At 45.6% G+C, this 13,704-nt stretch overlaps 2 protein-coding genes across 5 annotated transcripts in view; one reads left to right on the top strand and one right to left on the bottom strand.

The window, feature by feature from the left end:
- LMAN2L (lectin, mannose binding 2 like) overlaps positions 1 to 2,715 on the bottom strand; it is a 26,616-nt gene extending 23,901 nt beyond the window's left edge. For all 4 annotated transcript variants that reach the window (XM_018555798.1, XM_018555796.1, XM_018555795.1 and 1 more), the window contains exons 1-2: positions 2,493 to 2,715; positions 895 to 1,013 (exon numbers count right to left, since the gene is read on the bottom strand). In XM_018555798.1, coding sequence (XP_018411300.1) covers positions 895 to 1,013; positions 2,493 to 2,655 — 282 coding nt within the window. In that variant the 5' untranslated portion in view covers positions 2,656 to 2,715. The remainder of the gene's footprint in view (positions 1 to 894; positions 1,014 to 2,492) is intronic.
- Positions 2,432 to 10,613, top strand: ANKRD39 (ankyrin repeat domain 39). The gene is made up of 5 exons (XM_018555799.1): positions 2,432 to 2,442; positions 3,176 to 3,307; positions 3,694 to 3,797; positions 7,581 to 7,784; positions 10,467 to 10,613. Exons 2-5 carry the CDS (start codon positions 3,199 to 3,201, stop codon positions 10,602 to 10,604), a joined length of 555 nt encoding a protein of 184 aa, XP_018411301.1. The 5' UTR covers positions 2,432 to 2,442; positions 3,176 to 3,198; the 3' UTR covers positions 10,605 to 10,613.
- The last annotated feature ends 3,091 nt before the right edge of the window (positions 10,614 to 13,704 follow it).

Below are 13,704 nucleotides of genomic sequence, written 5' to 3' on the forward strand. Positions count from 1 at the left end.
CCCATGGTCCCTGTGTGTGTTGTAAAGTAGTCACCGCTCCAAGCTCACTCCTGTGATGGACTACAATCTCAATACAAATTAGTAAACTAAACATGAGATTGTAGTCCAACACAGGAGTGAGCTTGGAGCGGTGACTACTCTACAACACACACAGGGACCATGGGGAACAAAAGTAGCCCCTCTCCAGAAGGAAGAACAGTGTCAGCACCAATTCAGAGATGATTTGAGGATCTACAGCTGAGTGATACACACATAAGATACATTGTTGTTAATAGTTAAGGTACTTGAACGTAGTTTTAAGATGTAACTCCTGAGTTTAGTGTCACTAGGCTTTGAAAATGAAAGATAGAAGCTGATTAATGGCCACGCACAGCTGCTCCAGTCTTAGTAAATTCCACTCACAGTGTACAGTAAATGCATTGCAATGAAATATGTTATTTTTGCAAAAGTAGAGTTTTCATTCACATTAAGAATGTTTAAATATGGGTCTGATGTTTATCGTCTGAAAGAAGAAGCTTCTTACACATGGCAAACCCTCACAGTCTACTTTTCATGTCTTCTCCCCCACAACCCTATATAACAGCATGAACAGGAGAAGTTTTTTGGTTGCCAGGGTGAACAATAAAAGCCTTCACATATGAACATTAGGGTCTTGGACTCGTGCTGCTTTCAGTATTGAGGACAATTCCAACAATAGGGACATGAATAAAGTGTCACACAACTGCTGATCACATGACCCCAAATAGGTACTACATCTCCCAATATAAATAAATAAAACTTCAGTACAATATACGGGGAAACTGCCATCCCAACCACCACTATGTGGGAACACCTATTCCAACCAGTGTTCCAGAATTCTCTCCTCGGACACACTTATACTGGAAGATATCTTACCAATCGGTTCCAGATGGCCCCTTGTTTGCTCTGCTGGTCCGGGGTCAAGCGTACATACTGAGGAGTAACAAGCACATTGCCTGATAGATCCCATAGTGATGAGGCAGAGGAGCCCACGCCTGAAGGAGGAGAGAAGAGAGAACCATCATCATTTGTTAATATTCCATTGCATATGCAACTACCTCAAACATGGGGGCTGCCACTGCTTTCCTTCAGAAGATGCTCCGTGCCTGGCTGTCTGTACCTTGCATGGTTTCTGAATCACTGACCCAGAAGAAGCGAGTAATATCAGAAGTCCTGATCCGTCTTGTAGCACTGGGGTCCCCGCTTCAAATCTCGGTCAGGACACTATCTGTGTGGGTTTACTCTATGTACTCTGGTTTCCTCCCACACTCCAAAGACATGCTGGAAGGTTAACTGGCCCTTGTATATGTATGTGAGATGGGGACCTTAGATTGTGAGCTCCTTGGGGGCGGGGACTGATGTGAATGTAAACAGCATCAATTGTTGGCACTATATAAATAAATCTGCACGCTTGTTCTTGGTCATTGACTGAAAAAGCTGCCAGCACCACCCTCATCATCTCCACCACCAACATCATATCCCCTCATCTCCACCGCCACCATCATTCTTCAACATCATCTCCCTCAACACCGCTGTCACCATCCTCATCTCCATTTTCCCCACCACCATTATCCCGGCTCATCTCCGCCACCATCCTCTTCCTCCTCATCTTAACCATCCTTCCTCCTCCTCATCATCTACCCTCATCTCCACCGCCGCCACCACCACCACCACCACCACCATCCTTCCTCCTCATCATCATATACCCTCATCTCCACTGCCACCATCCTCCTCATCATCTCCCCTGATCTCCGCAGTCATCATCACCTATGCCACCATCCTCATGTCCGCCGCCGCCACCGTTCTTTCTCATCATCTCCCCTCATCTCCGCCCCACCACCCTTCCTCATCATCTCCCCTCAGCGCTGCCGTCTTCGTCGCTTTCATCATCACATCTGCCACCATCCTCCTCATTATCACCTCCGTCGCCGCCACCCTCCTCAACATCGTCTCCCCTCATCTCCGTCGCCGCCACCCTCCTCAACATCGTCTCCCCTCATCTCCGTCGCCGCCACCCTCCTCAACATCGTCTCCCCTCATCTCCGTCGCCGCCACCCTCCTCAACATCGTCCCCCCTCATCTCCGTCGCCGCCACCCTCCTCAACATCATCTCCCCTCATCTCCGTCGCCGCCACCCTCCTTAACATCGTCAAAATCATCAGCATCTCCACTGCCACCATCATCAGCATCTCCCCTCATCTCCGCCGCCACCACCACCATCTACCCTCATCTTCACCACCATGACCACCACCATTCATTTCCTCATCATTGCTTTACTTCCACACAGCACTTCATTCATTCATTCATTCATGATTTCCTCCCAACAGTACTCTCACCTTCCTCCCCTCACCCTGCTCTACCCCCTACACACATTTCCCGGGTCTCCCGGAGCCCTCATGTGATCCCCACAGCTGTGTTATGTAGGTCTCCTTCACTTGTTCTGTCCTACCATCCTGTGCCCGGACCACGCTCACCCTGGTAAGGTTTGCTCAGTGAGTGCTCCCTCTTCAGGTACTCCTCCGTCTGATCGGTACTCACTGAGCTCACCAGCACCGCAACCAACCACACACAGCGGAGCCACCCCGGAGCCTTCCACCTGCCCTTCGACCGAACACTCTGTTGCTCCACAGCCGCCATCTTACTACTCCCGAGTCTAGCTGCCGTGACGCCGATTGGTCAATCAGACACGGGAGCGACGGAGCGTCGATTGGACACCCACGAAGGTTGAAGCACGCCCACTGAGTACGCGACAGCCAATGGGCAAGAGAGCCTGGCAGGACAGAGGAAATTTTGCGGGGTGGTTGGTTGCGCCCAAGATGCCTGGTTACCCGGGCAACTGGGAGCTACAGACCCGGGCTTAGTCTCAGGAGCGTACAGTCTGATGTGAACGTTATAAATTATTCACTTATAATCCAACTGATTACAAAGGGCCGGAGGAAAACTAATCAGCCAACGCGCTTTGTTAGCACTGTGGGCGGGGATGATTTATCTTGTCCTCGGAGCACATTGTCAGTTATCGACACCTGCTGGTAGACTTAGGGAATGACAACTTCAGCTGACAAATAATCTTATTGGTCGGCCTCATCTCACACCTGATTGGGTGAAATTTCCGATTCCTGATTGGTCGCCTGACCCATGCTGGGTGGAAGGCTGCGAGTGTGACTGATAGCGGCGGGCGGTATGGACGGACATGGCGGCAGCTCCTGTCACTCCCAGGGCTGTGAGGGGTGCTGTATGGGAGCAGATGGCGGGGTGAGGGAGACTGTGCAGGAGATGGACTTCCACAGAGGTGAGGACAGCAGGAAGCTCACACAGGGCAGACTGGAACTAGGAACTACAAGTCTCAGCGTGTCCTCACTGAATAACAGCATTGTGACCAGTGTGAGAGTTTAATGGTGGTCTATTCTGGTTATATTTTGCCTTCCCGATCCACAGACACACATCAGGAAATGTTAAATAAAACCCTCTGTTTGCATTAAACGCCTTATTTTAGACCCAATGACGTCATTACTGGGTCTCTGGGCAATGCAGGCAGATCATGACTGGTGGGAGGGGCCGTGTGATTAAGTTGCAATATGAAGGGCCTGCCTACCGCACCGCAGCGGTATGAATGAAGGCTAAATGAACTAATCCTGAATTCCATCCCATAATAAACCTAGACTGTCATTTAAACAGGTATCTGGTCCGCTGCCCTGGATGGAGATCTCACTCGCGTCCAGCGCTTCATCGATAAGGGGACAGGTCCAAACCTGACTGATCACTTTGGCTACACGGCACTGGTGAGACCCGCGGATTCCTCTTATAACAGGCAGTGCGGCCTTGGCGATGACTCCTGGATCAGTCCACATGTGATGATCAGTGACTGGAAAGCCGTCTGAAGGAGATGTGTTTATATTAGGGATGCACCGATACAAGTATGTGGGCAAGTATTCGTACTCGCCCAAATGCTCCCGATCCCTAGCCCAATACTTCTGGTATCACAAAGCCGGGCAGCGAGTCATTACATGGCGCCCAGCTTCCTGATTGGCCAGAAAGCCGGGTCCATGTTCCCTTGTCACCTGGTGACGAGGGAGCATGGAGACGGCTTCCCTGCTAATCAGGAAGCCAGGTGACGAGTCTTTACATGCCGCTTGGCTTCCTTAATGGAACTTCCGGTGTCGGTAGTCGATATTGGCAAGTAGCGAAAAAAAGTATTCGTACTCGGTCCCAAAAAACAGATATTATTATTATACAGAATTTATATAGCGCCAACAGTGTGTGCAGCGCTTTACAATATAAGGAAGACATTACAATACAATTCAAAACAAGATGGTAATGGGCCGTGCCCCTGAGGGCTTACAATCTAAAAGGGAGGGGGAAGTGATACATGAGGAGGGAGCTGTGTGGGGATGAATTGTTTGAGAACGTGATGGTTCAGTGGTTAGGTTGAGGTGGGGTAGGCTTCCCTGAAGAGATGAGTCAAGGTGGGAGATAGACGGACAGGTTGGGGTAAAGAGTTCCAGAGGATGGGAGAGACTCTAGAGAAGTCCTGGAGGCGAGTATGGGAGGAGTTGACGAGGGAGCTGGAGAGCAGGAGGTCTTGGGAAGAGCTGAGGGGACAGTTAGGGTGATACTTTGAGACAAGGTTTGAGATATATCCGGTGGCGGAGTTGTGGATGGCTTTGTAAGTGGTTGTTAATATTTTGAATTGTATCCTCTGGGTGAGTGGAAGCCAGTGCAGGGATTGGCCGAGGTAACGGTGCATCCCTAATTTATATAATGTCACTACATTGCCTCTGTTATATTTTTATATGTTACAATGTAGACTTCCATGCAGGGACTTCGGATCCCCACTAACAATCTTTTCCTGGGAAATGTTGGTTTTCTTATATTAGGATTATAGAACATTAGATCATTCATTAGGCTGAACCTCTTAACCCCTTCATGACTGAGCTGGTTTTCAGTTTCTGTTCATAAATGACTGACACGCTTTTTACATTTTTGCTGTGTGATTCGTCCACGGCATTAATATACTTTCTTACTAAATGTACCCACACATATTATATATTGTTTTTTAGAGGACAGATAGGGCTATATAATTCATGTGTACCTAACTCCTCACTTAGTTTGAATAAAATATTTAAAAAATGAGGAAAAATGTAAAGAAAACACTTTTTTCACAAGTTTTGATAATTGTATTTTATTTATTTTTTATAATAATCATAGTATAAAAAAATATTTATATATAATTTTTATTTTCCTAATTTATTTGTACACTTTGTAAAAAAAAAAAGGGGAAAAAAACTTTTTGTTTTTTTTTGTTTTGTTGTCAGTTGAGGGCTTATTCACACCAAGCGCTTTCCAGGAGCAGAGCAGTTACAGACCGGATCAAAACTGCTTCCAATGGTATTTTGGGCTCTAGTTCACACCGGAGCGTTCAGTTCCAGAGCATGTAAAAAAAACTGCAGCAAGCCCTATTTTTACTGCTCTGGAATGCATGCAAACGCCCTGCAACGCACTGAAAGTCCATTCTAGGCTTTAAAAAAATTTGTGTTTTTTTTTTTTTTTACAAAAACAGCCCGGAATACATCAAAAACGCGGAAAAACCCACTGCACTGCGTGTGCAGAATCTCATGCAGATCTGGTCTGCATTTGGTGTGAACAAGGCCTTAGGCTGCTCCAAACTTAGGAACAGCTAATATTAACCTTAGAGACTGATCCTGACGGCATGTTAGATTCAGATCTCGCTAAGGCTGGGTTCACACCTGGGCGTTTTTCAGCGTTGATCGAAGCGCTGAAAAACGCTCAGCAAGTGAAATCCCATAATTTCCTCTGGAACTGAACGCTGCGATGTGAACTAGAGCCCAAAATACCATTGGAATACATTGGACGCAGTTTTGATCCGGTCTGTGACTTCTCTGTTCTGCTCCTGGAACGTGCTTGGTGTGAACAAAGCCTTAAATAACTCGTCACATACAGTATGGCCAGTCATATAGGCACTTTGTGGTGGGACGGAAAGTGTACGTCTCCCGTCACGAAGGGGTTAAAGTGGACCTTTACCCCCTTTGGGTAAAAATCACATCAGTGTGCAGCTCTCCATGCTGATATAAAATAATCTCACATTCATTAGTTAAACAAACTTGTTTTTATTTTACTTACAATTGTTTTTCCACTTCCTGGTCCTCTTTGGCACAAATTATGTAATGTTCCCAAGCGTTGCATCCTGGGAAGGTTACATCAGCAGAGCATTGCTGGGAAATCTCATCTGTAATCTCACGAGATCTCAGGGAAAGGCATTTTCCTCCCCTGAGATGATGTGCATGGTCACAGAGTTCCAGGAAGTAAAGGGAGATCTAGTAATCTGCCCTTAGTAAACATGGCCACTGCCAGAAGACTAGGGAAGAAAAGAGAAATAAGGTATGCACAAAATAAAAAGCCGGCAATTATCTAGAAGTATGTGTGTGTAGATTGTCATCACTAAACATTTCTAAAGGCGACTTTGTTGTCATTTTGAAGTTATGGGTAAAGGTCAACTTTAATTGCACTGTATTTATTAGGGATGTCCCGATACCGATGCTAGCATCGGAATCGGGCCCGATACAGGGCATTTTGACAAGTACTTGTCAAAATGCCTTGATGCCTAGCGCCGAAGCTTGCGCTGTTTTATTTTTTCTTACCCTCCGTGGTGGCTGGGGTCCTCTGGGAAGGCTGGAGGAGCGTCACGTCACTGCTGTGGGCGGAGCTCCAGGTGGGGTCTAATGTAGTTGGCCGGCGACCTGGAGCTCCACCCGTAGCAGTGACGCGACACTCCTCCGCTTTGCCGCTCAGCGCCGCCGACGTCGTCCTCACATGAGAGGAAAAAAAGCTATCGGCAGCTCGTGAGGCACCTCCATTGCACAGGCACCATCAAGTAAGGGCCTGTGTTCAAATCATGTTTGGAATCGGATGGATCATGTTACTATCTATGGATCATGATTTTAAACTAATACTCTATATGAAGTACACACTATTGTACACACACTATTAGTTTAAATCATGATCTATAGTACATACATAATATGTAGTTGTACTATAGATCATGATTTAAACTAATAGTGTGTGTACTATAGTGTGTACTTCATATAGAGTATTAGTTTAACATTTTAAAGTTTTATTGCCATATACTATGATTGCCTTTCATACCCACATCATGAATTACTATACTGCCATAGCACCTCTGTCAACCTTTTACAAATACTGTCTGAACTAGGAAAGCTTGTTAATAGAATAAACTTAAAGGCAATACTTCTGAGCCACCGAACTGCTAGATTCTGTTTGGAGGTGTGATGCTATAGAGAGTTCCTATAAAATGTGTTATCTAATCAGATAGTACTGTACTATGGACTGTACTTTACTATGGATCATGATTAACCTAATCATGTTATCAGGGGCGTAACTAGAAATCACAGGGCCCGCATAGAAAAAGTATTGGTAATTGGTATCGGCAAGTACATGAGGGCCAGTACTTGTACTTGGTCTTAAAAAAGTGGCATCGGGACATCCCTGGTATTTATAACTGGATGTTTCTTTTATTTCTCCCCCAGCACTATAGCTGCCGGAATGGCCATCTGCCTGTGTGTAGCTTTCTTCTGAGTGTTGGAGCTGACAGCAATGCTCAGACACATGGAGGCAGCACAGCTATGCACCGGGCAGCGTACTGCGGTCACCTCCAGGTGGTGCAGCTGTTACTGAAATACGGCGCAGACCCCATGAAGAGAGACTCCGATGGGAGGACCGTTCTCCACAAGGTAAGCGCACCAAAACTACGGGAAACCTTAGCAAAGTGTATGAACTATGGTGCTGGATCATTCCTGGCAGCCAGTGCAATGAAAGGTTAGTCTTTCCTGTCATTGCAAGTGGAAATACAGACTGTATTCATTAGAAACTTCGTGCTGCCTCTTAGATTGTCTTCCCGGCTCCCTAATGAGCTTCTGTGTCCCGCTTGGCAGTGGTCACTATAATTATTTTTTTCCTGTTCTTGTGCAGGACACATTGGGGTGACCTTACTCAAACTGGAGCAGACAGAAGCTGGAGCAGATGTGCATAGTAACCAATCAGCTTCTATCTTCAGCTTGCTCTGTTAAACTTTGAAATTGAAAGCTAGCTGATTTGGTTGCCATGGGCAACTGCTCCAGATTCCATCTGCTGCAGTCTTAGTAAATTCTAGGGATGCATCGTTACCGTTTTTTCGTTATCGAGTATCGATATTTTTTTTTGGTACTCGCCAATACCAAATACCGATATCGGAAGTCCCATTAAGGAAGCCAGGCTGTGTGTAGTGAGGAGAAAGCATGGAGTCTGCTTTCTGGCCAATCAGGAAGCCGAGCGCTGTGTAATTGCACGTTGCGCGGCTCCCTGATTGGTCGAGAAGCTGGCCAATCAGGAAGCTAGGCAACATGTCATTACACGTCACCAGGAGACGAGGGAGCATGATGCCGGCTTTCTGGCCAATCAGTAATTGTAATGGTACGCTGCCCGGCTTACTGATTGGCCAGGAAGCCGGCTCCACGCAAGTGACCAAGAAGCCGGCTTCCCAGCCAATCAGGAAGCCGGGCAGCGTGTAATGCCTCACTGCCCGGCTTCCTGATACCGGAAGCTCAAGTATCGGGCTAGGCATCGAAGCATTTGGGCGAGTACTCATTCTCGCCTAAATACTTGGCATTGGCACCGATACTAGTATCGGTGCATCCCTACTAAATTCCTTTCATTGTTTTCTTCACTGGGCCTTCCTGTACGAGATTCAGCTTCTCGTTCTTAGTGATGATTAGGCTCTGGGTGGGAAACCTTTCTGGGGAGGCAGGGTAGTTACCGATCATGTCATTAATAAAGCGGCTACAGCAGAAATAAGAATAAAAGAGGCTTCCCCCTATCTGTTCCTAACCCTATTATTCCTTACATAGCCTAACTTCTCTTATACCCCCCCCAAAGAAAATCCAAGCTCTTGCAGGGGAATTCCACTTTCCCAGGCAAATTTGGGAAAATTGAATTTAGCCCCCCTACCCTCAATCCTATGCTCTTACCTATAAACAAACTCTCCTATTCCCCCATGCAATGGTTGCCACCCATGCTGGACTATAATCATGTCTGTTTTTGTCTGTTCCAGGGCAGATCGGTTCTCCTGCACATAAGATCTGCGATGCCGATCTGCCCTGGAACAGCTGAGAAAGCGTTGGAATTCTTCACCTATTGGTGGTCACATATTCCACCGCTGAAAAAGTGGGCGGGATTACGTTAAAATGTGTGACCGGTCACACATTCTAATGCAGTCACAATCTTTGATAGAACACCGTAATCTAATAACGTGGCACTATGTCATTTCCATGTAAATTTCCCGGTTGCTGGAAATCTGTGGTTTGGCATTGCTTTTTCATAATTAAATATATGACTCAAAGAAGCCGGCTTCCCAGCCAATCAGGAAGCCGGGCAGCGTGTAATGCCTCACTGCCCGGCTTCCTGATACCGGAAGCTCAAGTATCGGGCTAGGCATCGAAGCATTTGGGCGAGTACTCATTCTCGCCTAAATACTTGGCATTGGCACCGATACTAGTATCGGTGCATCCCTACTAAATTCCTTTCATTGTTTTCTTCACTGGGCCTTCCTGTACGAGATTCAGCTTCTCGTTCTTAGTGATGATTAGGCTCTGGGTGGGAAACCTTTCTGGGGAGGCAGGGTAGTTACCGATCATGTCATTAATAAAGCGGCTACAGCAGAAATAAGAATAAAAGAGGCTTCCCCCTATCTGTTCCTAACCCTATTATTCCTTACATAGCCTAACTTCTCTTATACCCCCCCCAAAGAAAATCCAAGCTCTTGCAGGGGAATTCCACTTTCCCAGGCAAATTTGGGAAAATTGAATTTAGCCCCCCTACCCTCAATCCTATGCTCTTACCTATAAACAAACTCTCCTATTCCCCCATGCAATGGTTGCCACCCATGCTGGACTATAATCATGTCTGTTTTTGTCTGTTCCAGGGCAGATCGGTTCTCCTGCACATAAGATCTGCGATGCCGATCTGCCCTGGAACAGCTGAGAAAGCGTTGGAATTCTTCACCTATTGGTGGTCACATATTCCACCGCTGAAAAAGTGGGCGGGATTACGTTAAAATGTGTGACCGGTCACACATTCTAATGCAGTCACAATCTTTGATAGAACACCGTAATCTAATAACGTGGCACTATGTCATTTCCATGTAAATTTCCCGGTTGCTGGAAATCTGTGGTTTGGCATTGCTTTTTCATAATTAAATATATGACTCCGTTGCCAAATTCTCTGCACAGGATGTTGCCTTTTAGGTGGCTGCTTTTCTTTTGGTAATTCATTTACAAAGGAGACTCGGTAGCTTTGAGATTGTTTCGCTCTGAATCTTGCTGTGAGATCTTGAATATTTTATGGCTGCCTTTCTCAATTTCTGTTTGTTTGCCCCACAGGCAGCCGAGGGAGGTCAGTGGGAGATGTGCCATTTCCTCCTCCATCACTATAAAGGGCTCAGCGATATACAAGACTGTAGAGGTCAAACTGCCGCAGATCTGGCCCCATCCACGGTGGCTGATGTTTTCTCCATATAAATTCTCAGATGGCATCAAGTGTGTTTCATCTCAGTGGAAGTCTCATGCCTTCAGTGTGCACAATTCTCTCTTGTATGCATTTGAAAACATTTAATTATAACATGGAAGTAAAAAAAAATACCCATTGAAGCAAATGGAAATGGGTCAGATGCACCTGTCATAGGTTTCCAATGCACTTAAATGCAGAACCCCAATGAACATGGGATGCAGGACATCCGAGTGTGCCTAGTAAACACAAACAGGGCAGAGACAGGTTATGTGATCCTTCCAGGCACAGCTCAAGATACCCAGAAATCTGGAAGGAGGTGAAGGTGTTTATATCACTAAGTGATTGGTACATGATGAGCTACACAATCCTTCTTCAATGTTTGAGGAATGACGACTGCCAATCAAGAGTTTAGGACGTGATGCTGAATTTCATCAAGTAGAGACAAGCTTCAGTGAAAATCTGATACAGATTCAAATCCCCTCCACAAAAATGTGATTGGGCTTTAATATGTAATCTGTGTGTGTGTGTGTGTGTTAATTGCAATGATGCTTTGCTGTGGGTAGAGAATATGGTTTACTTCAGTCCTCAATTATGTTCCAGTGATTTCCCTCATCCTCCACTGAAAGCAAACTTCCAACTCCTTAAAGGGTCAGTCCACTCAAATCAATATTGCAGTGATAGATGGAGACTGGTGGAATGACTTCCTCGCTGCTAAGAGTATGTAAAGGTATGTGCTGTTGTGAAAGGCTGAATACAAGTGAACCTTTTGCATTGTCCTGTGTGGCCAAAGCAAAACTGGACTTCCAGGACAAATCTGCAAAACGATTGCCAGCCGTGACTTAAGTGCCCTGGGTATATTAGCCACTTTTCTGCCCCCATCATTTTAGCAAATACAGTAGAACAGAGTATTAAAGATGAACTCTGGGCAAAACTATTATTAACCCTTGCAGTGGGGCTATGCCTGCACTGCCAGGGTTAACTGCTTGCTTTGGTCTAGGGAGGAAAATAACAAAGTTACACTCAACCGACCCTTAGAGATAGCCGGCTGTGACAGTAGAGCTGCAGCTAACGATTATTTTCAAAATCGATTCGTTGGCCGATTATTAAGTTCGATTCATCGGATAAAAAATAAATGTTAAAAAATTTCTCCAGTGATGGACTACTAGTTTGTATTGAGATTGTAGTCCATCACTGGAGCAAGCTTGGAGCGGTGGAGGTAAAAAAAAGAGTGTGGTGTGCAATATAGTGAAATGGAAAGTGTAAAATTATACAGCAATGAAAGCAGAATGGCACCGGCTATAGAGGACTACAAAACCCAGCAATAGTACATTATACAACACAATGCAGAATACAACCAGCTATAGTGGAATACAACAAATCCCAGCAACAGTACATTATAGCTGGCGGTATTCTGCATTGTGCTGTATAATGTACTATTGCTGGGTTTTGTAGTCCTCTATAGCTGGTGGTATTCCGCTGTATAATGTATTGCTGGAATTTGTAGTCCTCTATACAGCGCAATGCAAAATACCAGCAGCTATATAGAAATACAACAAATCCCAGCAATAGTACATTATACATTCAGTGTATAATGTATTGCTGGGATTTGTATTCCTCTATAGCTGATGGTACATTGCTCTGTATAATATACAGTACAGCACCATGTACCATCAGCTATAGAGGAATACAAATCCCAGCAATACATTATAGAGTACCATGTGTGGGGAAAGTGCAGGCTTACCTGAGCAGTCTTCCAGCAACTTGCTTCTGAGATCGGGCCTGTCATCCCCCCACACCCGCTCCTCCTTACTTCTCCCCGCGTCTCTGTGCCGATCGTGGATGCGGGTGGTGGGGAGGAGGTGCGGCGTGTGGTTGCGGGCGGGTCTGGCAGCGGCAAGTGTGAGGTGGGGAGAAGGTGCGTGGCGCAGCATGTGTGGAGCCGTGAACAGGGCCAACTAATCGGAATCCAATTAATCGACGATTGAAAAAGTTGACAACTTTTTCAATAATTGATTGAGTTGTTGCAGCCCTATGTGACAGCACTCCCTCCTGCCTGTCTCCTCCTACGCTCCATCGCCATGTCATTTAGCATTTTAGACGAGCAACTGTCAATGGCAACCAATCAGCTTCTCTCATTTTCAAATCTTACTTAAAGAAACTGTAGAGCAGCTGATTGGGGGACATTTCTTGAAACTGGAGCAGTTGCCCATGGCAACAAAATCAGCTTCTCTCTTTAGTTTGTTCAAGTTAGATTTGAAAATGAAAGACAGAAGCCGATCGGTTGCCTAGATGAAAACAAGCAGTTAACCCTTCCTTGCATTGCAGGGGTAGACCCAGTGCAAGGCTTACTAAGTTTTGCCCGGAGTTCTTCTTTAAGGTGAACGATGAAATGTGTAGACATCCATTTAAAAAAAACAAAAAGTCAACAGATTAGTAATTTATCCAACAGAAGATCCCATAAATCATCGCCTGCTTACATACCTTGTAGATGGGGCTAATATAAACTGTTACTTTCAACTGCAAGTTCTCCAGGTCATGTTTTATGGCTTCCACTGCCCCATAAAATGACAGCTCTGTTGTGTTTGTTTTTTTAAATAGATGATGGACCGGCGTCTTTTTTCAACCTCAAGTACTATGTAACCATGTCTAACTGCGTGCTTCTAATTGGAGTCCGGACCAGATCTGCAAATGCAGTACAGTGCGTTCCGGTGCATCTTTTCTTAGCTTATATTGAATTTCAGGTGCTGTCTTTGCATGCGTTTTGGTGTGTTTCAGACCAGAAAAAATAGTACATGCAGCTTTTTTTTTTGCCCCGCACTGGAACGGACTGCACTGGTGTGAACCAGGAATGCATTGGGATGCATTTCAGGTGCGGACATAAACTGTTCGAGCCTGGACATGATGTGAACAAGCCCTCAAGGATCTAGAAGCTTCTGACGAAGGGGTCCTGTGAGGCTCTGAAACGTTGCAAAATACCATATAGTCACTCGCACTCCGTTAGTAGATAGCAGTCAATCTTCTTTATTGCCTGAACATGATGTCACATACACAAAGCTTTGTGTATATGACTGTTCAGTCAATAAAGATTGACTGCTATCTACTAACGGAGTG

This window comes from Nanorana parkeri, unplaced genomic scaffold (assembly GCF_000935625.1).
Source record: "Nanorana parkeri isolate BGI_ZX_2015 unplaced genomic scaffold, ASM93562v1 scaffold214, whole genome shotgun sequence".
Lineage (NCBI taxonomy): Eukaryota > Metazoa > Chordata > Amphibia > Anura > Dicroglossidae > Nanorana > Nanorana parkeri.